The sequence below is a fragment of the Dicentrarchus labrax genome, unplaced genomic scaffold, assembly GCF_905237075.1.
Source record: "Dicentrarchus labrax unplaced genomic scaffold, dlabrax2021, whole genome shotgun sequence".
Lineage (NCBI taxonomy): Eukaryota > Metazoa > Chordata > Actinopteri > Moronidae > Dicentrarchus > Dicentrarchus labrax.
The window spans coordinates 25,192,857-25,219,275 of record NW_026136719.1 but is presented as its reverse complement, the minus strand read 5'-3'; the positions used below and the strand labels follow the sequence as shown (position 1 = coordinate 25,219,275).

At 41.4% G+C, this 26,419-nt stretch overlaps 1 protein-coding gene across 12 annotated transcripts in view; it reads right to left on the bottom strand.

The window, feature by feature from the left end:
* The window catches only part of celf6 (CUGBP Elav-like family member 6), a 136,074-nt gene extending 109,869 nt beyond the window's left edge, over window positions 1-26,205 (bottom strand). For 8 of the 12 annotated variants that reach the window (XM_051380279.1, XM_051380281.1, XM_051380282.1 and 5 more), the window contains exons 1-2: window positions 25,816-26,204; window positions 16,449-16,531 (exon numbers count right to left, since the gene is read on the bottom strand). In XM_051380279.1, the coding sequence (XP_051236239.1) occupies window positions 16,449-16,531; window positions 25,816-26,065 (333 nt within the window). In that variant the 5' untranslated portion in view covers window positions 26,066-26,204. Of the gene's footprint in view, window positions 1-16,448; window positions 16,532-25,815 lie in introns of all 12 variants that reach the window. The other 4 variants (XM_051380278.1, XM_051380285.1, XM_051380284.1 and 1 more) reach the window with 2 other exon arrangements.
* Between the last annotated feature and the right edge of the window lie 214 nt (window positions 26,206-26,419).

Here is a 26,419-nt window from a genome sequence, read left to right as displayed (position 1 = left end):
TGTCCACTTTATCAATTTTGAGGCTCATCTTTCCTGGAGATCCCTGGCTCTCACCCAGCTTTTGCTTATATACAGTGTATCAGCCAAAGCCACAAAGAAGAGGCCAAGCCAAAGAGTGTGTGTGTGATGTGTAAGTATGTGTATATTTGTCTTCCTGAGTGCACATGCGCACACACATATAATAGGACGAAGAGACGAGGCATTTGGGGCAATAGAGGAGTGGGGGGGGGGGTGAGGTGATTATATGTGTGTGTTTTGAGAGATGGATGAACGGAGTAAAGATTGCACTCATCTGTCGTGGTACAGTGCTCCCATCAGGTCTAATGAGTGTGCCGGGGTGACCTCAGTCTCGTAGGTTCACAGGCCTGATTAAACATCGTCTCCGAGTCGGCTCAGGGGATGCCGGGCAGACCAACACCGATTCCCCGCTCTCCTCTTCTCTCACCCCTCTTTGCTCCCCTCCATCGTCCTAATGGCTCCTTTTGATCTAACCCCATTTATCTCTATCACCCCCCCCCTACACACATCCTCACATCCTCAAATCCCTTGTTGCCCCCTTTGTTTGACTGTCATATGTCTTTATTAATATGTGTTCTCTTGGTTGGTGTGTAGCTCATATGACAGTTACAACTTTTCCTTTTGACTGCCGTCAATAAATGTGTGCGTGCTGCTTCTGAGGTTTCAAACCCAACTTTCACTTTTTCTTCGACTACCATCGTTCTATGTTTATTCAGAGCTAGTAAGCCATAATGAGGCTGAGGTTGAGGGATGATGATTAACTGCAACAGGATCCAGGAACTGGTGTAACTCATGATAAGACAGCTTTCTGTGGAGACTTTGATTTATTTGGCTGTAAGGTGCAGAATATCAGCCGTTCCTCTGAGCTGGAGGCCATATGGGGTCACGAGTCGGAGACATGCAGTTAAGACGCAGCCAGTCAGTGCGTTTTAATCTTTCTCTGTTCACTTTGATCTCAGTAACTTCAGTCGAAGCTTGCTCAAATCATCACCAAGACATTTTAAAGGGTTGCAATTAGGGCCAAATAGCCCGTCATTTATCAAGCTCCTTTCATGTCCACCATTTTATTTTATGAAAGCAATCGATTGTCTCTGTGGCATGGAGGCATAGCCAACCTCTGCTTGTGCTCCTAGGTGAAAGCGATGAGAGCAGTCAGGTCATTGCTCCAGCAGTGAGTAAGAGAGATAGAGGGTGATTTGGCTGGCTGGAACACCATGACCGACAGTTCTTTCGCGTTTACACCAGAGCAATCAGACAGCCCAGTCGGGTAAAAATATAGCAGCTAGTCAAAATGCCAGGGGCTCTGGGCATCTGTGTTTGCTTTTCAGGGTGGGGCTCGGTAGTTTGAAGCGAGACTGAAGAAGAGAGGGAGAAAAACAGGCCGAGGTCAAAAGAAGGAGAGAAAGGGATGGAGAAAGTGAGCAAGCAAACAGAGCTAGTCAGTGCTACAGTTGTGTGTGGTTTATTTACAGTTATTTCTTATTTACATCACTGCTCCAGAGGAGTGCTCCGCTTCTTTGCAGACAGACGGAGAGGAAAGGCATGTGGCCGATACAGACATAGACAAAGAGGCTGCACACATACAGTTCACACGCACACACAGACACCAACACACAGACGACTGGGATTTGTTCATCATAGCAAAAGCCTACGCAGAAAATGATGTACAAAATGAGCACCTTTCATCAATATTTAAAACTATGAAATGAAACGTGTTTAATGCATGAAATATGCATGCATTCTTTAAAGATTTGGTCTGCAGGTTTTTTGTTTTTTTTTTACACCAGACTTTACATACATATTTATCAGCAGCCTATATTAATGGATTAATGAGAGGAAGACAAGCATACACAAATGTACACACGCATACACAAATGTACACATGCATACACAAATGAGCAAATGATCATATATCCACAGTGTGCACTTCCACGCAGACACACACACACACACACACTGAGATACACCGAAGCAGAGCAGAGCTCCAGCAGTGCGGGGCAGGAGAGGAGGCTGCAGGGCCCTGACCACATAATCATCTCCTAGAGAGTGATCATCAAGGCCTCCAACATCACTGCACAAATACACCAACCTTGGACCCCCTGGCATGAGGGGAGGGAGGAGGGGTGGAGACAAGAGTGTTTACAGGAAAAAAGGAGGGAGAGAGAAAATAAAAAGAGAGGGGAAAGGAGGGGGAGAAAGGAAATTAAAAAGTGGAAAGCAGAAGCAAAGCAGAGGGGAGATAGGGCTCTGTGTTTACAGGGGGAAAATGGGAGGACAGAACGAGAGAATATAAAGCAAAGGATTATACAGAGAAAAAGACATGAAGAAGGAAGAGGATAGGAGAAATAAAATTAGCAGGACAGAGATATATATGGGTCTAATTTAATGTGTTAGGTAAAGGGGAAGGGAGGAAATTGGGAAGGGAGAAAGGCAGGAGAAGAAGGTGAGAGGGGAAGATGGGGGGGGGGGTCTGTGTTTACAGGAGAGGAGAAAGGAAAAAGAAAATAGTGAGAAAGAGGGGGGAAGGACAGAATTGGAGGTGAAAGTGGGGCTTTGTTGACAGGAAACAGCCAAAGAGGGAAGAAAGGGAAACAGGATGAGAGAGAGAGCAAAGGGGGAACGAGAAAAAGGTGGGAAAAAACATAAAGAGAGAGACAGAAATAAGGGAGACAGTGTATCTGTTTGCCACGCATGAATGTACAGCAGCGTTGCCCGGGAAACGGCAGCCGCTTGGATTATGAGCTGATTAGTTGCCCTCCTCCTTGAAGCCCCCCTAACTGGGCTGCCTCCACTCAACAGGGTGTGTGCATGCTACCTGGGACACGGTCTGATGAACAGCTGCACACACACACACCTTGTCTTCATTCAGACACATAGGCTACATACAATAAACTCAGTCTTTACTCTTGGTTGCCCATTGTATCCACTGTAGCCAATACCTTTCCACGTCAACATCTCAATCTTTCACTCTCTGCTGGACTCTGCCTCTCTGTCTCTCTGTGTGTGACGTGGCAGGGTGCTAATCTTGGCCCTTATCTTTGCCTGCAGCTCTGCTCACATTCCCTTCTCCACAAGCACCTTATCTGCCATCGCTGTCAATCAGAGCAGATCAGGCTACCTACAGCTGAGTCCGCTCAACCACCCTCCTCCCCTCGCCCCCACCAACCAGCCTCCCTGCAAGTCCATTACCAACACTCATACCACGCATCCTCCAGCCTGCAGCATTTTTCACACATCTTAAACACACATGCATACCAAAGAACCATTATTAGAACAATGGCATCTTTTTTGCATGTTTGCCTTAAATTGACTTGTCTGTTGACCACAAACACTTTCTTTGTAAGAACCAGATTAGCATGTTTGACCACTAAACTCTACATCCTTAGGAGCTAATTACCAGATCAGTTCTTGTAGCCTGCTCATGGCAAAAACAAGGGTGAAATTTGATTTTGATTAGAACTTCCCTCGAGGGAATGGAGCCAAAGTGCAGCAGTAATTCAGTAAGCATTGCAGCAAACAGAAGCTCTTTTTGCAGTCACCATTTACTGTACACATATTGCAGGCTCCCTAGTGAAAACAAGTTTGTTTGTATTTATTAATTTTAAACATAAAGAAACCAGGAAATATAATCAAGAAAAAATAAATACTTGGGCTGATGAGAGAATATAAAGCAAAGGATTATACAGAGAAAAAGACATGAAGAAGGAAGAATGGATAGATGTTGACAGGTAAGAGGATAGGATAAATAAAATTAGCAGGACAGATATATATGGGTCTAATTTAATGTGTTAGGTAAATATTCTAATTTATAATAATGGTGTTATAGTGTAACACCATTATTATAAATTCTCATGACTAATACTCACTTCACACAAAGCATGCTCAGAAAGGCCCCAATAGTGGATGGATTGATGTCATTATTGGGCTAATACTGCACACTGTGAACACCCACAAAAATAAATCCCTGAAGGAACACTACGTAATGTTTTTCATAGCTATGTAGTCATATGTGTATGTACACATTGCAGCAATGGCAGATGCAAATGAACACACACACTCCAGCCCATTGGTAATCTCCTCCAATCAGGCAGAGCCAGTGACCTCCCACCCATGATCATGCTGGGAAACCCACCCATCTAAATACTGTGCACAAAGCCCACATTCACACACCCACCCACTAATCAGGAGCACTAATCCAGACTGCCGGCATTTTTAGTCCACAAGCCTCGCCATGAGGGCAGCCTCACCGCAGGTTACAACAAAAGGAAAAAAAATAAAATAGCATAAATCCCTTTTGGGCAGGTTTAATATTTTTAGGCGAGGGCACTTTTATGTAGGGGCAGGTGTGCTCTGGCTCCCTAATGCTGAAGTAATTGTAGATAATGGAGTTTTAAGGACAGCTGCTGATGCGGGTTTAAGTAGGATTTGGGTAGAGATTTATAGTGGAGGGAAAATGGGCGGACGGGTGGAAAAGTTGGTGAGGTGTGAGCATGAGGGAGTGAAGGAGGAGGTGGAGAAGGAGATGTAGTAGAGGTTAGGGGAGAGGGAGGTCTGCCTTGGCTTATCGCAGAAAAGGTGAGAAACAGGAGGGATGGGAGAGAGTAAAAAAAAAAATGAAAAGAAAAAGAAATGGCTCTATCTTCTTGCAGAAAAAGCTCTGGGATTGAGAGGGTAAAAAAAAACTTAACTCATCCATAGTTTAGTGTGAAATGAGAGCCCGTCTGGCCCAATGCTTCTCCAGAAAAGGGGGTTATAGAGGGCACAAGCTGGATGACTAATTGGGGAGGAAACGAAATGAGGCTTGACTCAATCCACACCCTTGAATCAACTCTGCCCTACAGTATGCATCAAATGGGCTCCCTAAGTGGTGCTTTTCCATTGATTATACCCTTTCAATGTTACGCTCCAACTCCTTGTTGGAGAAATTTGACATAAAAAAAAAAGAGAAAGGGGGATCTAAAGGGGGCAGTTGAAATACCAGTCAATACTTAGCAGAGGCAAACCAGAGAAGTAGGAAAGCAGTGAGTGAGTAATATCATATAAACAGATAGCCATGAAAGCGATTTGAGAGAGAGAGAGAGAGAGGACAAGGTGTGTAAAAAGTGTGTTTGGCGCACCATAAACGCAGCGGTGCGTGGCACTTCGCCTGGCATGGCACTCACACTTTATGAGGGCCGTCTCCCTCGCCTCTCTGCCTGTTTTAATGATACAGTTTAAATGGAAAAGCTGGAGCTTCAGTCGGCACCAAGGACTCCACTCCCTCTGGTCCACACACACATACAAACCTAGATGGGCACGCATAAACATATACTCACACATGCATAGTTTACCCGTGCGCACACATCAGCATGATCCCAGGACATTTTCACTTATTTGTACAAATTAAGAAATTAGATTTTGTAGTAGTTTTTACTTCAAAATAAGTGCAACCATTATCTGAACCTTAGATTAATTTTGACCAAAATTATTTATCCTTACTTTAATCCACAATATTGATTGAATCAAAACTAGAGGTGGTGGCAAATTAGTGAATATTAGAAGAAAATACAAATTCATAATCATCAAATGAATAAAATGGTATTCTGTTTTCATAGCAGTCTGTTTGAACAATTATAGTTTTCAAAGGGAATTTAGGAAAAAGAAAAAGAAAAGAATATTGAATATATAATAAAGGAATATCGCCCACAAGTACACACATCCACAGACAAACACACACACACACACACACACACACACACACACACACACACACACACACACACACACACACACACACTATACACCCTACACATGCTTTGTAGATGATATACACGCAAACACTATATGCCATACACATGCTGTATAGATGATCATAGGCCTAAGGTACAGTCTTGGATGAGTCCGAGGAGCGACAGCGATGAAGCCAGGAGGTGAAACTGGCTGTCAGAGCTGTGAAGTCTCCTCAGATCTGCACCGTGTGCCTGGCCACTGTACAGACAGAAGAGACAGTTTTTACCCACACCCCTCACCTATCACTGAAACCTCTCAGAAGAGAACATACTGCAGTAATGCAATATTGATCTGACAATGTAGTGTGTGTGTGTGTGTGTGTGTGTGTGTGTGTGTGTGTGTGTGTGTGTGTGTGTGTGTGTGTGTCCCTGCACAGGTGTGTGTGTGTTTTGGTGAGATGTGTGCTCACCAACCTTGTGTACAAGTGACTGAGCTGTGCAAAGTTTGTTGGTGTGTGTGTTGCATTGTTTTTGGGACTGTGGTGTGTGTGTTTGTGTGTGTGTGTGTGTGTGTGTGTGTGTGTGTGTGTGTGTGTGTATGTGTATGTGTGTGACAGGGAGTCGGCTATGAGAGCGATGCATTAATAAGCAAGAGGTGAGGTGTTAGCCATGGTGCTATTTCTGACACCTCACTGTCAGAGCCTTCCTCTGCAGTGGCGGGCCTGACTGAACGGAAACTAGCGGGGGCCTGTGCTCCCTCATTTCACCTTTCACTCCTCTGTAGCGCTATCTTGTTCTCTCTCATTTTCTTTCTGTCTCACTATCTACCTGTCTATGATGAGAACATGTTATATCACTGGCTATTATTTACAGGTACAATTGCACTTAAAACTTACATTACCAAGTGAGTTAAAAAAAACATGGAAATTATGCCTCTGAATATGAAAATTGATTTAATATGGGTTTGAATTCAGTTGCAATATAATCAAATAATCCACACATGAATGTCATTCATTACATGTAATATTAAGTCAAAGCATTGTTGCAGAAAAGTTATTTATAATTGCAGTTTTTTCATTTAGAATGATGACATTTATCAAACACTGAAGAATAATTAAAGTAATTTAATTAATTGCAATTTCTTGTTAATTCAATGACTGTACCCTCTAAATACTGTGTGATTTATTTATTTTTAATGAAAACCAATTCTTAGATAGGTCTCTCATAGAGGACCCAGGCATTAAATGGTGAAAGAATAAAGTAAGGGTGATGCAATACTTGTTCCAGTCAAGCAAATGCTCCCACCCCATTGCTGTAATTCAAATGTAATTCAAATTGTCCCCAGCAGATGTCCAGTAGGCCTTGTAGAAATGTAAGACAAGCCCAGTGTATGAAAGAGCTTGTAAAGGATTCATATTCTGTATGCTCATAATAACACCTCACTTTCTTTCATCCTTACACAGAGGACTTTCTTCTCCTGTTTGTGTGACTCAGAGTCTGCAGAGGATAAAGGACCAATATTGTAGTGACATGAAGGAAGGAGGAGACATGACAACAATAAGGACTAAGCAATAAGAGAGAGAGAGAGAAAGAGAGACAGAGAGACAGACAGATAGAGATGGGAAAAAATCCAGAGTCCTCATTCTGTGGAAAAAACCCAAAGTTCAGCTGAAGCTAATATGATACTTCAGAAGTCTGAGTTAATCAAATAAAGTGTGTATCTTGCAATGTTAGACTTTTTAGTGCAAAGTTCCCTTTTTTTGCAGTCAAAGTTTGCTGAGGTGTAACACAAATAGTGACAGTTCGGCTAAAAAGAATAACTTTGGAAGATACCCACATCTCTTCAAGGCCAGTATGAAGAGGCAAGAAAATGCTACATATTTATTGTTTGTTTTAGTAGGGACAGTTGAAGAGAGACATAAAATATGGAAGAGAGAGAGAGAGAGGATGTAATGCAGCAAAGGACCACAGGCTGGAACTGAACCCAGGTCACTGAAGTAAGGACTCAACCTTAGTACACGGCTGCAAGCTCTACCAGGTGAGCTTCCAGGGTGCCACATTGTGTGGGTACTCTGATTGTATTGCTTGCACAAAGGGTTTTATGGCACAAAGAGGTGCCGCTATTCCAGTGCTAAATGATAAAACAAAGTTATCCCCTGTAGAAATAGAGACATCTTTTGAGAGAAAACAAAAAAACGAAACAAAGGAAGGATTATATGAAAAAGAGACTTGTGAGTCTCAATCAAAGTTGCAGCTCTTTACACTGGTTTAAAAAATTCTTCTTATTAGAATTATTACAATTACCATTAGATATGTCAGAATACTGAACATAGCTCACTCAATCCCCAGCCAAAGAAGAACCCTAAACTGCCCTCATCAAGAAGCTGAAGAAGTCTCTGCACAGATGGCCTTACGTGCAAGGTCTCAAATTCAAACAGGTCCTTACATGAAAAGAAAATACAAGACCACTCACATGTACGTATACATACAGATACACTATACACTTGGCACACACACACACAGATAGTATAGTATATAAACTGACTCACAGGAGCCCAGAAACAGCCGTTATTCCCAATGCAATAAAACAGGCAGACTAACTAATGGAACATCCCACACAGCCAGCATACTTTTTTATCACACACCACCTTCACAAATAAACACACGCGCACACTCTTTTTGTCCCAGCCCACTCATTGCTCGTTAGCTGCTACATCAGGTGGTTGTTTTTTTGCATTGCTACTGTGACACAGTCTGGCCGTATCTGCTGAGAACGCACCACCCAAAATACTTCACTTAACAAACTCTTCTGATTACAGTTTGACTTTCTCGCCGTCTCCTTCTCTCCCTCCTGTCTTTAATCAGCATGTAAACAAGCGCAAGGTCATTTTCTTTCTTAAACGAAATGGGGGAGATAAGAGGAGCGTGGCGTAGTTAATCCTTTGGACACGCTGATGGAGGAGTTTGTCCTGGTGATGCTCGGGTGTTAATTATGCAAGAATGCATTTCCTCCTGTGCTCTCTCTCTCTCTCTCTCTCTCTCTCTCTCTCTCTCTCTCTCTCTCTCTCTCTCTCTCATGATGACTCATCAGTTTATCTCTTTCCTCTTTTGCTCTCTTCTCCTTGTTCTCTGGCTCTCTCTTTCACCTCGTCCCTCCTTTCTCTGTCCCCTCTCAAAAATGTCAGATGTCCAATCACATATTTTTAAGTCCTAAGTGGTGCCTCCAAGGTCCTTTGTGTGTGTGTGATTTGTGACCATTTATGTTTTTGAATGAGGTCCACGTGTGATTAACTACAGTGTTTGATAACTCGGGCTGCCAGAGTGATTTGCTGAACTCAGCAACATAATGTTTTCTTTACCCCTTGTCTTTGAACAAATACGTGCAGATTGCCTGGATGTCTTCAGTGATTGCCAGAATGAGTTGTGAATTGCAATGAATGGCTACCAACTTACCTGACAGGGAGAAGAGTAAAAGAGACAAAAGGAAAGAAATAAACTAGGAGGGAGATAGGAAATAAAAGTAAGGACTCAAACAATTCAGTTTTCAACACATCTGTCACCTTTTCTGTTACCAACTCATTGTGGGCTGTCCACACACCTGTTTCTATTGAGACGTCACATAGTCTGAAACCAGATGGAGACATCCTTTGAATGTCACACAACTTTAAAGGCAGATTTACACCTTGATCCTCTCAAATTAATCTTTTCAAAATGAATGAGGTGGGAAGTTAATTAGCCAAATCCACAGGATTTTTCATGATTTTGAGGAGAAAAAAAATCTAGCCTCAAATACTCATTTTGGTTTGTTTTTGATTTTTCTCTTCAGCTGTTATTGCCAAACAACCTGATCTTGAAGCAACAGAAACTTTGATGTTTAATTGGTTTAGGAAATGTCATATTCCAGTGTGCAGCCTAACCAAGAGACAGCGATCCAGCCTGAGGAAAAGACTAAAAGCATCATTCTTGGAGGTATGACAGCACCCAGGCCTCATTTCCATCCCTCTCCACTATTTGTCAGCCTTCTCCTCTTCCCCAGTGAAGCAGCAATGTTAACAATGCTGTCCCCACATTTACCGGTTCTGCCTCATTACAGCTAAAGAAGTGGATAAATTAGCACAGGAGAGCATGCACGGCGGAGTCTGACTCCACCTGTCAGCGAAGGAAAGATAGTGAATGTGTCGACGAGGAGGAAGGGTGTGAAGGAACTGCTCAGCTTACAAGCTTTCAACACATATTAAAACAAAACACATCCAGAGAGGCTGACGCTCATCTTTCCAAAATTATTACCTGTGGTACAATTATATTATGTAAAGGTTTTTCCTTTTTGAGAATAAAACCTGTGACCTATTGGGCAGTCTTTTCAAGCGGTCCGTTGTCAATTATTTCATGCAATCTGAAAAAGAAAAAAACGGTAAGTGCAAGCTGCAGTTCAGACTGTGCATGTGCACAGCGGAGAGACACAATAAAGAAACAACAAAACACAACAAAATAACTAAAAAACAGAAATAAGACTATAGACTAGACTTTAGTTATGGTTTTCTTCTTTATTAGATTACCTATTTCAAGACAACAACAGGAACACACACAATCATTTTCCTTTTCTCTGACCCGTTTTTTTGTTTTCCAGATTGAATGAAATGACTGACAGATGATACATAGACCCTAATCTCATGCATACATTGCTTCTACTGTGTTTCACTGAAGTAAAAATGCACTTTTACAAATACTGGAAGCGTCACAAAAGTTGCTTTTGTTTTTGTGACTGCAACTGTATCCATGAACCCATTTTTCAATAAACTGAGAAGCTTGGATTTTTCACCTGAACAACCTGGACAGCAGCCTGTTATACTGTATTGCAGTATATGTTCAAGATCAAGAGGACAAATGGACCTGGTTGTTGCCATCCTCTGAACACCAAAACTCTGCCCTGCGGCCTTTAAAAAGCACTATCTCTCCTGCTCATTTGTCCAGCGCCTCTGGCCTGCCATCTTTATGGGCTGGTTAAGGGCTCTCTCACAATCAACTATGTTTGTGCCCTGTCCACATTCGCCAGTAAAAAACGCCAGGCATTCCACGATGTCCAACTGCCTGCCTGCCAGGATTAACATTTCGCACTCTCCAAGGTTGAAAATCCCATCAGATGGAACAAAATTAATTTTTGCACAATATTCAGGGCCACCAGCCACATAATAGGAGACAATGCCGAGTGCATCCCTCGATTGTGATTCCATTCACTCCCTAATCGGCAGGATGGCCATGCAAGGTGCAGCAGCGTAGTAAATGCTTTCATCCCAGGGGGATTAGAAAAACAATGGCCCTTTTTAATTTCTTTTCTAAAGCGGGCAGCAGAAAGAAAATGATATAGACGTAATTGATGATGAGTAGAGCAGGGGGAGTCTTTGCAGAGGTCTCACGTCCAGTGCCCAGGCCTTTTTTTTTGCTTCGTAATGGCAACTGCTCAGGGGCACTGGAGGTTTACAAATCTGGCACGGAGGACAAATTGATCGGCAACAGAACGCAATTTGTCCCTTAAAAGAATGGGTAAAGGCCCTGTGTGGCCTGAGTAATTAGTTTAAACTGCAGCATGTCTGTCCAAGAGTGGACCCGCTGGTCCGCAGTATGTCCTCTGATAAGATCCTCCAACACAGCAAGACACACACACACCACTCTCACCTGGAAAACTCACAAAGACCTTCCTACTGACCTTTTTTTTTTTTAAATAAATGGGAATAATGGAAGGGGGTTAGGCATGTTAGTGCAAATGTCACCTATCAATGTGTGCAGTTAAATGTGTGAGTGTTTTGTTTTTATTTGTATGCATGTATTAGCTTGCATCTCTTACCACCCCGCAACCTCCCCTGAGAAGTCAATTTTCCAAGAACAAAAGCCTGCTTTAATAAAGACTAAAATAAAGCAACAAACATTTACCCAAAATCAAACTTTTTTTTCTTAAGCTTTTATGCTCACGGCCTATCTAAGGCATGTGTGATTTTTAGGAGAGTAAAAATGATTTAAAAAAATGCTGGTTGCTTATTCTCAGCATGCAGCGAGACACAGACATAGACATATGGCAAGTCTACGGTGGCCGCATCTGTGGTGTGATGTGGGGAGAGAGTGTCAAGAACATGGATGCACTGGTCCATGGCAGTGTGCTTAGTGACACATAATACTGGTATTGCACAATCTTCCCCTGACCCATTTTTGTGTGACACACACTGAAGTCAATTTTCTGCACTTTTCATGCACGGAAGAAGAAGAAAAAAACCCAAACATTTTGCTACTCACTTTGGTGGAAGCCGATACTCTCAAGCCTACCCTTTCAAATTTGAAGAGAACACTTCAGAAAGAATCAGTTGGTAAGTTTTTTTTCTCTCCTATCTTCTTCACTGTTGCGCTTGGCTGCCTCGTCGTCAATACAGGGGTCAGGTGCTGCTGGTACTCTCACTCAGAAACCAAGAAATGTAGACCCCTCCACAGAAACATACACCTAAATGACAAGTATATGGTATAGGTGCCACCTCACACTCAGCACATTCTACAGGAAAAGTGTGGAAAAAGAGAGTTGGGGAGTGAAAGTGGTAGAGATAGGGCTGGAGAGGGCATTGGGGGAGGGTAGGAAGAAGAAGAGAGCACAAGTGAATGAGAGACAAAGAGAAGCTGGATCTTTTTTTCCTAGAAATTTTTAATTGGCTTTTGGGCTTCAGTAGCACCCAATTAGCATGCTTGTTATATGCGAACACCAGGAGCTAATTGGCCTGAGAGGAGAAAGTGGCGTGGCCCTGAAAGGAGAGAGCAGGATTCATTTGAAGGTTCACAGCTCCAATAGCCCCATGTTGGGAGGCTATTTGGCAAACACTTGTAAATAACATTTTGGTGCTGAAGTTGCAAATATTATTAATATGTTCTTGCTGTCTTTATTGCCAGATGGTGTTACAAAAAATGAAAATACAATGATTGCCATAAAGTTTACAGGCAATCAAAGAAAAGCATTTGACTCCTCCCCCCCCCCGTCATTTTAACAACTTACCTGTAGCTACACAAATTGTCTTAAAGTAGAAAGGAAATGTTCATGCACATAAACTACTATTTGCCCCAGGAATTAATCAGATCCGGGGAGAGATCATTCACAGGCATGACCTAACCTGTCCACATACAGTATGATGCTGCCCTACATCGGGGAATATGCTGAATACGCATGTGAACACAACAGCACCATGAACTCACCAAGGGCAAGAGGCTGAATCTCTGATTACATTTACTGTACAAACTGTAGCAGCAGGATCGGATGAACAGGACATCAAGAGCTCATTATGCTCTTTACATGCAATTAATCAAACAATGTAAACAAAGCTCGCTTCAGCCACAACAGACAGAGCTAGATCCCCTGATGGCAATTCAAATGCGGAACACACAGTACAAGACTTAGTAAATGAAAAGGAAAGGAATGTGAATTATGGAAAATTTAAGATTCACAGCCAATCTGGAGATGATGTAAGAGTCGTAGCTTCCTGCTGAGACCACACAAATATCACTGCCTCTTCTCACAGTTAAGCCTATAGTCTCCTCTTTTTGTGAAATGCACACAGTGTGTTAATGTGAAAATATCTTCACTGTGAGGAAAAGAGAGACAAATGTGCTGTGGAACAAATCAGCATTCTGACTGAGATACTTATATGGTTTGGCATGTACATGTTCCTTTCGACTGTGATGATCTGGGCTCAGTTCATGAAGATAAGATTTGTACCACCTAAGTTAAAAATCCTTGGTAAAAAATGTAACCCTGAACCTTTTAAGGCATAATCAGTTATGCCCATGTAAAAATATTGTTTCTATTGAAATTCACAACTTTATGCAGACAGTCACACTGGAAGAGGAGGTAATTAGCTATTTTGTACCCTCAAATTAATACTGATAAACTATAATTTCTGTCTGGTTTTAGTGTTGCAAAATTAAATTATTTTACATTAGTTGTGCTAACTAGCTACCTAGACTTTCTATGTTAGCTACTTTTGAGCAATTACAGCAATACTGTTTTATGACATTACTAGTCATGGACAAATAATACAGATGTAAAATAATACAAATAATCAAGTTATTTTATATCAAAGTCCACAGCTTCTGCCATACCTGCTCCATCACCTGACTGAACATCCCAACCTGTAGCCCATGTCAATCCAAAATGAATGATACCTAAGACTTCATAGTACTTTAACTTAGTCTGCTGTCTCTGTGTCTCAACTAACCACACTTCAGCAGACCCTAATGTAGCAGACAGACAACAAAACTGAAAACATGGGACTAGAATAGCTCTTACCACCTCTGCTCCCTGCCCAGTAGAAATCATCTTTCCTTCTGATAAATGCCAGATGGAGAATAAGGCAGGCCATGCTCACAATGCTCGGCTTTGTCAGCCGCATCTGTAGGCCCCTTTTGTAGAAACCCTTTTTACAATGCTATACTCTGGATCAAACCTGGAAGTTAAGTCCAGCATTCTCTGTGCTCTGGAGCTTTGTCGGAAAGTACACTGACTTTAAGTTCTAAGTGAGTTCTAAGACAAGGACTTCATTCAGGTAATGTTGGTTGAAAGCAAACCAAATGGATCCTCATGCACATATAGGGAAAAGGATTAACACAGAAGAAATATGCTGACGACTGTCAGAGCTCTTTTAAAGCTAACACATACTCTAATTTGCATTTAACCTAGACATGACATACGACATAACTGAGCATATATATTGCAAATGTGATTTCTGCTTCACATTCATTTTTCACTATTATTTCCTTCACCCAACCAACAACAACATTTAATTTTAATTTTGTTTTATGGATCATCTTGTGAGAGTAAGACTTGATATTTTTTTAAATGCCAGATGTCTCATTGGAACAAAATTTGTATTTAGGTTTCCTGACAGTCACACAGCCACAACCGGACTGCACAATCATGTCTGCAACGCTGTGTGGAGAAGCCACTGAGAGGGCAGCATTATACGACAGAGCATCTCAAACCACCCGGCCTTGACAATGACAATGAGGCTGGTCCAGAAGTGTCACCTCTCTCAGTCTTTGTCTGTCTCTGTCTCCCTCTAACTCTGCTTGTTTTCTCTCTCTCTCACCCTCTCTGTGTCTCATACACGCATCAACATACACACACACAGACACACACACACACACACGGAAAGACAGAACATCTTTATTAGCCCTCTGTATGCAGGCTGTGCTCAGCCTGAGATTGCAGGACTGACCCCTCGCTGTGAGCTGTACAGGGGAAATGTTTACCCAAGCCCCACAGAACATGCCATTAACCTCTTTCTAGATAGAAGACAAACAAGAATGTTCCTCCACGAGGGCAATAAAGACAGGAACACCTATCCAGGACCATCATGACAATCATCTCATTATGAAGCTGCGGGAGGCAGTAACGAGCCAGGGAGCCCGGTCTCTCAGGGACTCTTTCGCCGCAGTGTACCAGTGTGCCTAACATTCAGTGACGTACCTATGAAATGCAGTGAAATGCAAACAACTGATTAACCCAACAGTTAGGAACAATATAACTGCCCCTCCCCCGAACAATCGGCCACCTTTGCCCCTTTTCAAACTGACCCCTATCCCTACTTTATTCCTCTTCTACTTCCTGTTTCTTCTCTCCTATCTCCTTCTGTCTCTTTGTAGGTATCTCCCTCCCTGGAGATTTTGATGGATATCCTGAGGCTCTGATTAAAGCCCCTATCTGAGAGGGTGTCTTGGTATGTGGTGAAAGGGAAAGGGGGGTGGAGGGGGCAGTGAGAAGCCTGGGCACTAGAGCAGCTTTTCCTTCTTAGGGACCCGAGGGCATAATTCAATCACACCTCGATAATTCCCCTGATGTGAGAGTCGAATCCCCCTCACACACATCAAGTTCAGATAGACACCACAAGCTCACGCTCATCCCAGATTGAGGGTCTCCTCCTGGGTGGGCTTAAGAGCCCACTACTGGGTACGTTTTACCTGTGTCGTTTGAAGAGGCCATTATTTTAATTGAAAAAGTTACCCGCCCGCCAAAGGCAAAACGATAGATGGGGGGAAAAAAACAGGGGAGAGAATTAAAACAAAAACACCAGATGGTGATATACATGGTAAAAATGATTGTTTATACTTACTGTTTGATTATATGTGATAATGAGAGTGGAATTCCTCAAGGCAATTAGTGTCTCGGCAGCCATATTGTGAGAGGACAGGGGAAGGACAGCACGGGCTGTTATGAAGGAGCGCTTATCAAATATCTCCGCCGGGGTGATTAGTGTAATAAGACACTGCAAGGTGAGATAGGCCACTCACGCTCTTTTAGTATGTCTGCTTGTGTGTGTGTGTGTGTGTGTGTGTGTGTGTGTGTGTGTGTGTGTGTGTGTGTGTGTGTGTGTGTGTGTGTGTGTGTGTGTTTGTGTAGGTGAGTGAGCAAGAAAGGCAGTCTGTGAGAGTGAGCAAGAAAAAGAGGCTGAGAGGGAGTCTGAGAAAGTATGAGTGACTCGTTCCATCTGTTTCCATATCTGTGTGTGTGTGTGTGTGTGTGTGTGTGTGCACGCCTTAATGTGTGTCTTAATGTATACTATGTCCCCATGTGCCTCGGCGTGTGTGTGCATGTGTGTGCAAGTGTGATATAATTCCTATGTTAATGTAGGTTCCCATGCCAGGCTGTCTGCCCCAGGGGCTTTAGCCTATGACAGAGGGCAGATCGGGGGCACTTACCCCTGGCAGAGTCTTCTGTTCATGGAGGGCGCTCTGGGCCTTCAGTGCTGACTCTCTGGCACAGTATGTTAGAAAGGCACATCCTACAGTATCAGGGAGACAGGAGAGAGATAGGCTTATTCCACCAGACAATGGCTCAACAGCTACACACCACCATTTATAATGAAAAGAAGAAAAGGTGTTACAGTGACAGAGAATGTAGGGCTACGTTTAAGGGTAAATGTATGGTGTGTTGTGCTTTTTAAGTAGTCTTAAGGGCTTTATGATAGACCACAAGACATGAAATCCAAAATATAGAAAGTCATATCTATGTCAGTATGATCTAGTGATTTCAGCATTTAGTACGCATTAAATACAATGTCTAAAATGTCTACAAAATACTGATTGTAAAAGGTAAGAGCACAAGCCATATAGCAGATTAAATATAGATAAACTTTCTCCATCATCTTTATGTAAGCCCATTTAGACTGCACAAAGTGAACTCTCAAACACAGATTTAGATTTTCATTGGATAGCTCTACCATGAAAGTACATTCTAAATGCACCATGTGAAGCCAGCCTAACACCTCTCCATCAGTGTTTGTTCGGAGATTGAGTATTCCTACAGTCGACTTCCCAAACACCACATTGTAACCTTCCAAATGGACCCAGAGATTTGTGATTTCACTAGAGTAATTCCAATCTACGCAAGCCATAATATAAGATTTACTGGAGTTTTACAAGCTATTGCCAAAAACATGTATTATATTAAAATGGAATTCATATACTCCGCTGACAATTGGAATGTGGCTCTCTGAAGTTAATAGCTCTATACCCTCAGAGAAAATAACACACTGGTTCAGAAATAAGATTCCAATTTTACATATTTTTTCAAAATATGACAACCGCTTCAGATTAGAATTACTGAACTCATGCATATGTTCACTGTTTATGAGAATAACAAGTTTGCTACATTGTTGTCTGCCCTCATTCAGTTTAATATAGCAAAATAGACTAAGCAAAATAAAACAGAAAAAATGTTAAACATACAAGTGTCAAAACTTATGCACTCCTGGAGGTCAAGTTTAAAGGGAGTGGTGATGGAAAATGCTTAGTCACCACAGATAGGGTGTAATTTTTTTTAGCTACTAAAAAATAAGCATAGTGCTTTCTGATGAATGAACACTTTCACAGTTATTGAACCAGGCACAGGAGGAAAAAGTCAAACAGTATGCATATTTTTTTAGCTGCCAAGTAATCAAAATCCTTTGGTGATGAGCTGAAACTGTACCCTCATACATCTCTGGAGACTTTTCTTGAAGTTGGAAAACTCAGGAAAATGATATGAATATGCATCAGTAAATAAGTCCCTAACAAAAATGTGACAGCTTTCATTAAAGGGTGAGTGCTTGCTCTGTTACGCGCTTGGCAGAGCTGACAGTGGGTGACCCCGTTCAGAAGAGGTTTTGCACTGTGCAGCATAATTTCCCATTACTACATGTCACACCTGCTGCCAAGGATTCCCAAGGGAGAAAAGAGATACACACACACAGTCACACACACACTCACACGTACAGATGATACCCGGCATGCAGCACATAGCACCCATCAGCCCCGAAACCCAGCAACCCACTCTGGCGCCCGGCCAAGAGAGCTCCCTTTCACGACAACCTTCACCCACCTCCACAACTAGGCAGTTACTCAAGAGGAAAAATCACCTAAACGACACTGATGAAACAGCATGCCACATAGCAAAGCAGAAAAGTTTGGGAGCCTGGGGAAACACTCTTCATCCTTTGTGACATTACAAAACTGTGGGACATGAGCCGAGGCCTCCCGGGGGGCATGTCCTAGCAAAGGCTTATGGGAATTGTAGGTTTTGGTATTTTTCACTGTGCCACTTTGCTGCATATTGCCCAGACGTTTAGTATACACATTGACAAGATTTCTTGCAGGACTTACTGTAGCACGAGTTTAAAAATATCTCATCAAACTCTTTGAGCAGTAATAGTGTTTTTTTTTCTTGATAGAGTTTACCAGTAAAGTTTTAATTAACCATTGTCCTTTCGGAAAGGTAACTTTGGACTCCCACGTCCATCGATGAAACATACACTGCAAGTGTTTATCATCAACAACATGCCATTGAAACAATCACACTTTGGGGTCGAATGCATATTTTTTTATTTCATAAAACATTTTCATTTTTTATATTTTCACTTTTCTACCTTTTCTTTCCTCTTCAAAATGTATTTAATTTCCAGCGTAGTACGTTTACACACATTTTGTACTTACAGTTTTGAGGTTCTTGCAGTTTTTCCATTTAAAGCTACATTACACACGACATTTATTTTATAACTAGTTACTAGTTACTTCAGATTAAGATCTCCCATTGCTGTCCAGTATTTCCAGGAGCATGTTAAAGGAAAGTGAAGCAGCATCTGAAACAATTGAAGCGATCTCCCGCCCCTGCAGATTTGTCAAATTACTTGTTAAACTGGACTTTTTGTGCCACGTAGCCTTTAATATTCAGGCCAGCTGTGTGGCTGCCTGAGCTTCCTTGCGGTGGTGGAAAATTGGCAGGACTTTAGCAAAGCTTCACATCCAACAGTGCAGGCTCAGGGGACATCTTAAGCCCAAAGGAGTCCGTGATTGAGGAAGCCAGTTGTGGAACAGATGAGCATTCAGCTTGGAGAGCATGAGGAGAGGTGCAATGATACTGTTTGGGGGGGGGTTAACAAGGATGTAGCAGCTGGTAGCAGGTTAGAGCTGTCAACTTAAAATGTAAGTTGACTAATTGGCATGGGATTACATTCATACTTATATGGTATGTCACATTGTTGACATCATGTAAATGGGCCTTTCAAAAACATACTACTTTCATTGGTCTGTTTGGTAATGCTGATTACCGCAGTATTGTGCAATTCAAATGTTTGAAAAAGAATAACATGAAAATACACTGGTTTGGTGTTTCACATTGCTATTATGGTGTGGGTGCTTAAGATGAACAGTATTCATTTTCAGCAAATAACTCAGATAACCTTAAACCACTTGTGAATTCAAGTTTGAATGAAGCAAATATTAACCAAAGACCTGAGGAAATAAGTAGCATGCGCTGAATGGGAAGGAGAACGGACAAGGTTTTGAAATAAAGGGTAAACTCTGGTGGTGGTTCAACAGAAGGACTGGTGGCTTCCTGTGATGAGCAGGTTAAGTGGGGTGAAAATAATACTTTGGTAATCAAAGACAATTTACCACACTATAATTTCAGTGAGGGACAAAAGTTCAACAAAATATATTAAAAGCAAATGAAAAAGTAAACCCTGCAAACTAGTTCAAAGAGAAAGCAGGAAATGTGAAATGTGCCTTTGCATTTGCTAGACACGTTCTGGGTAATTACTTAAAGAACTTCCCCCCTGTAATGCTTCTTCCAACAGTTTGTTTTTAAATGGAAATTAGTATGTGCTCGCAAGTCACAATTGCATGCATCCAGGCATTAAAAGTAAATTGTGCTTTTTTAAAGCATCAGATACCTGTAATTGAAATAACTCCAGAACAAATTTGTATAAAATTTCAATTCATTAGCAACAAATTCATGAATCATGAGCAATTTGGTCTCCTTCAGTCTCCTCACATGTCTGATCCAAGAATGTTCATTAAAGTGGGAAAAGAATGCAAATTAATTTACAAAAAAAGATCTAGGCACAAAAAAAAAGTAAAATATGTAAAACAACTGGATGCTGCTGAATATGACAGCCTGACCCTCTCATGGGCACTGAGACAAATATGTGTGAGAATTCATCCACCGCTTCATTTTTCCGTGTTAACCACACTATTACCTGCGGAGCGTCTTCCTATCTTTCAGTCGTTCCATCCATCTACATTGGGACCGTTAGCTGTCTGGTTTACACATGGCCCCCTTTCTAATGATCAAAGAGGTCATCTGTAGACTTAAGCTGCACCTGTCACTCAACTTACACAAACTGTCAATCACTGTCCAACACTTTCTCTAGATACAGCCCAATACAAGCATGGATCTGTAACTCCTAGTGGCCATTACTAAGAGTCTCAAAACTAAAAAGCAACGTAATTGAATTCCACACAAAACTGTCTACGAACCAAAAAAGACGCTTTCAAGGATTTGTTGTTACATTCTATGAGTAATTTGCAATTAGATATTAGTGCCCTACTGTGGTTTACTTTTGACATTTTAATGCCTGAGAGGGGTTTTTATGTCAATTTGGCAGGCTATTTATAGCCAATTACACTGCATGGACCTACCGAGGAGAGGAGAATGGATGAGGATATTTAACAACTCTTTGTATCTCTTCCTCCTGGCTGTGTGGTGCAGCTCAGAGTCCCTTCTCTCAGCATCAGAGACGGATTGATAGATAACGCTACTCAAGCAAAAGATTTGCCCCCCACTAACATTCAGCATGTCTGAACAATGCATGCGTTCTGGCACTGACACTAAGTATTATGATAATGTAGTGCTCAGCGAAATGATGGATGTTAAACAGCACGACCTGGCTGCACCACACACTGACGAGCACCATGCCCGCCAATAGTGTCAAGTCATCCCACGCGTTCTATAAGACTCCCTGATGACACACAAACTATCAAACCGACATTAAAAGCAACAGTGTCTAACAACTATAAAGCAGGATATAATCGTCTGTTAAAAGAAACTGATGAAAAAACAAATAGACATCAGCATACAGCTACACTAATCCACTGTACAGGAAAATACACAATATAAAATTCCCCTGATATTCAAAGTAAGTCCCTGGAGATACCCTAAATGCCCAAAGTAAGAATTCTCAAAGCACAAAACATCTGTTCAAACCGATGCAGTACAATCCACATGAATTAGTCATGAGCAAACATGACATATTTTGATCTGCCCTTAAATCCATAATTATGGTGCAATTCTGTGTCACAGGACTCAGGCTGTGAAAGGTAGTGCTGCAAATCATCCATTAGGTACGGTTTACTAACTGATGCCAACAGCCATATACATCATCTATCCGAAACAAATCAAATCTTTCTCAACCACAAACTGAGCTCAAAGAGGGATTTCAAAGTAGTAGTCAGACTAAATTTATGGCACTGCACTAAATCTTTATGAACTTTATGTTTTTTGGGATTATGGAGCCAAGCTGATTATATCCTCCCCCACTCTTCTGTTGCTCTGCTGTTAAAAATGTTGCTTGAATTTGTGACAATGTTACAATATTGGGAGCCACCTGTGCATTTGACATAATATGCCAATGGTTACTGGCATTTTGTGAACTAAATAGAGCACAAACTAAATTTTAAACCACCGTTTGATACATATACTGTGGTAAAAAGATTATTGCAAAACCTTATATTGTATAGAGGCAGCGGAAATGACTCAACCTCTGTACTAGTACATTGTTGATGATAGCTACAACACTAGTCTGTGTAGATGAATCCCATTCATCCAGGTAGTACAACACCAGGTTGAAATGAAACTATCCAAGGACTGTTAGTTGTAAAGATCTGTGAAGTTGTGAAGCTGTTTCAACACTCAGCCAAGGGATTGCTACTGGGTTGCATTGTCATCTATCAGCTACCCTCATGTGACATCAGGATGATTTGAACAACAACGGTTAAATGGCCTCATCACCAACCAGTAACATGAATAGCATAACGTCTTCAACTATAAAACTACAGTCCAATTGTTAATTTTATTTCAGCCCATGCTATTAGACTTGTACAGTAGGTTTGTTTTTGTCCAATTGGTATTACTATATCAGTGTGATGGACCACCAATAAAACCAAAATCACTTCACTGTTTAGAGATCTTCAAATCTAATCTAACAGTTTTTATTTGGTCCTTGATAGCATCGAAACTGTGAACACAACACAGACATATTATCACTCTTGTTATATTGTTGTTATAATAAGTTGTTTTGTCAAACATTAGCAGTAATTTTGAGTTTCTGGGCAGCTCATAACTGTCCAATATTCACTCTCATTTTAGCTATGTTTTCTCCACTTTCTCCTGAGGTAAATCTTTGGATCTTTAGCTGTTAAATGCTATATTACTTTCAACAGCTAGTCACTAACTTTGTCTGTAGGTCACTTACAGTTGAGCAAGTAGCGTATAGTTGGTTTTTAGAGTTATTGCACTGAAGACAGCTGCCTGCTGTAGCTAAAATCAACACTATGAGAGCGGAGAGAATGAAGCAAAACAGCATATTTGCAGGCCAGAAAACAAAAACAGTAAGCTGAAAGATGCTAAAAAGCTCCATAGAGCTGAGGGGAACTGCAGGGTCAGGTGATAATTCTCTGTGGGTTCATCACTGCGTGTGACCATTTTAACAAGCACGTACTCATGTGATCCACTGTTAATATAAGAATTATTATAGATGCTTTAAACTAGAGATATCTATGTTCAACAAACTCATTGTAACCTTTAACTTAATGATTTTGAGTGTTGCGCCTTAATCCAACTAGTAATTGTAACAAGTCATGGTCCAATCACAATGAAACTGTTCCATGCCGCTTTAATGTCTGAATATCTTAAACCTAAATGTATTTGTTTGCAAAATGATCCTAAAAAAAAACTTTTACATAAATATAAAATTCACTGTCAAGTTTAATTTCAGCAGATAAATGCGGAGGAAAATGTTTAACAGTATAGCAGACCCAGTTTTCTTATATAATAACAATATTAATGATGATAATAATAATTATTATTATTATATTTTGTTCCATGTTATTAATTAGTACTTATGTACAACTTTAATAATTTAATGTACAGTGTTTTCTGAAACAATTACATTTCATATTGGTTAAGTTTGTATGATACGGTTAAAGCTCTGGACAAAAGCCAGTACTGTGGGCCTTGAGATGGATGACCTTAGTATGTTGTTTACAACAAACCTAGTGTAGTATTTTGAAGGACTTTTACAGTTAAGTAAGTGATTCATTTTGCCGTCAGTTCACCTACAAAAGTTTTTCTCTTTTTCAGAATGGGCTTTCAGTCAGTGTTTTAAATTGCTGTCCTTGAGTTACGCAGCTAATGATACACTATACCTACTCCTGTTTTGTTAACGACACTAATCCCATTTTCTTGCTCTTGTACTTTCTTGCTTCAGTCCACAGGTATCACACATTGACGCAGCAGGAGGCATGAACATGGTTTAGGTGAGTGGCCAATAAGAAAAACTCATCCATATAATGCATTGGTGAAATCTTATTAAAAGTGCACGCTAGTGCTCCCAAAGTGACTTTGAATGTCATGCGGGATGAAGTGGGCATAATGCATACATCAGAGTGGCCTTGCTGGAGGATGATTTGAACGGACATACAGTCTGGCTTTGGAACAGGATTATCCTTCCCGAGGCAACCATCCTCCAGAGTGTTGACATTCAGGGATGGTCGAGGACAGGCGTAAACAACATGAACATCAGAAATATTGTTTTAATCGATCATTGGGCTCCAAAGAGGAACGCTGGAAAGAGGGGGAGCAGGTTGAGCAACAGCGACTGATGGCTAGGGGAACAGGTGGTGCATGGAGACCTTCAGGGCTGCACACACAAGAAAGCAATGCTGAACCCACACTCATTTTTCCCACAAGAGCGCTTGACTTGTGCTGATCAATAAGATCATGAACTGTAGCCACTGACTTACATATCATACATAATTTCCCTGCCGTGTGAATAGGTTATTTTTACTGTGAGTGAAGTGATTGTGAATTCAGTGCTATGTGTGTGAAGAGTTGTGTGTGTGTGTGTGTGTGTGTGTGTGTGTGTGTGTGTGTGTGTGTGTGTGTGTGTGTGCATGTGTGTACATGTATGCTTGCCTTTGTGATTTAAAATGATAGCTTAATTTAAACATAATTAATAACTATCTACAAAATAGTATCAATCACAAACAGCAGTGGCACTGTCATAATAATAATGTTCTATATATCACTGTCATTTAGCTGATAATAAACCATAGGCTCTATACAGTCTGCTTATGATGACACGGATAGTAAGTGGTACCTTATTTTGGATTTTCATTCAAATAAAATGAACGTTTAAAACATTACAAAATAAAGTCTAAACAATTCACAAATAATAATAATAATAACTTCTGATTACGCTTGGATAATTATTAGATTTACATTAGCCACAATAGAATAAGATAAAACACTAATGGGAAGATTAGTGCAATCAATTCAAAGCTTGAAATAAAATATAAACATCTAATTGCAAATATGGCCACTGCCTTTAAAATTTTTTTATAATAACATTGAAATTCTCATCTATTACATATCTTTCTATATTAAATGTACATATATAGGAGTCGTGCATATAGCAGTGAGTTGTGTTTAAACCAGACTTGGACTTTCAATTTTAGACTTGGACATGATGTTTGCTCTCTTTTTTTTTGTAACTGAAAGACCCTCCAACCCTAACCGCACTCAGGCATTCATTATTATAACTATCATTAGAAGTGATCGATCCCTGATTCCCCGTGGCCTGACTAATTATAAGTGAATACTGATCCCGCTCCTTTTGGACAATGAGGGGGGACGAGAAGAGGGAGGGCGAAGGGGTGAGAACAGAACAAGAGAGAAGACGATGCATGCTGGATCTCAGCCTCTACTATTATCCTGCTTTGTACTTCCTGACTGCAAACCGCCCACGGAGCAGCAAAACAATACAGCTGCCATGTAAATAGTATTTTCCGCAGCTAATGACGTCCGAAAAGTAGGCTCCATAATAGCCCGCTGAAAGGTCAAAGCAGCATGCCAGCACCACCTTAATCACCGATGCTGATTGCCTGATAATGGTTTGCATGTTCCGATCTCCCTGAAAGCATTTATTTTTCTCCGACAATGTGCAGCAAATGGACTCTGTGATGTGATTTATTTTATTATTATTATTATTATTTTTTTAGTTGTGAAGAAATTTCTGCAGCTGCAGAAATAACACAGCATCGAGCGCTTGCCTGTCCCGCCCCCTTAACTGGAATGCTCAGCACATGAGAGTCAATGTAAACACACAAAGGCGTTTTCAGCTGTAGTATTCACGTGGATTGGCTGGACGCGGTAACAATTAACCCTGCACTCGCAAGAGCCATTCACTTCCACGTGTTCTCCCTCTCACGCCTCATATATTTGTGTGTGTGTGTGTGTGTGTGTGTGTGTGTGTGTGTGTGTGTGTGTGTGTGTGTGTGTGTGTATACGTGTGTGAAGGCTCTACGGGGCTCCCACTCTGTCCCAAACATCTGCAAATTAACACACTTTCCATGCTCTCTGCTCCGAAAACTGAATTGGGACGCTCCTTTAATTTCTCTCTCTCTCTCTGCCTGTCTCCTTTTAATATTCTTCTAAGGCACACACAAGTAAGAAGATACCAAAATAACCAACCTTTATGCATTCCCGTAAACCTGTCTTTCAGTACAGTGAGTTCGTATATCTTTCCGAATTCCTCAAACAGGGGTTTCAGGTCTTTTTCCTCCAGGTTTCTGGGAATCTGCCCGATGAAAAGCTTGATGGCGTCGTGGTCCTTCATTGGAATGGTGTTCTGGCCGATGGTAAGCCCGTTCATCCTGCCGGCGCTGTTCGTGGTGCTGAATCCATTCTCTTGCTGCACTCCGTTTGCAGTGACTGTAGCCATCTTTCCTCAATGGGCCGGCGAGCTGCTCTCTCTCTCTCTCTCTCTCTCTCTCTCTCTCTCTCTCTCTCTCTCTCTATCCTTCTCCCTCTCTGTAGTCAGCTGCACAGTGCACACTCCCCCCCTCCGTTATATCTTCCTTCTGTCTCCCCACTCCTCCTCCGGTTTTCCCTCCCTACTCTCTCCACTTCCTTTACAGCCTAAGCCCCCCCCCCCCTTGTTTGGAATCAGCCTTATTTATTTGTTCTTATGCTCTATGTGTTTTCATTTTGAAAAGTCCCCCCCCCCAGATGTCACTCTCTCCGTGACGTCAGCTCGTACTCTTATTAAACAGACCCCGCCCACCACCTTATTTGC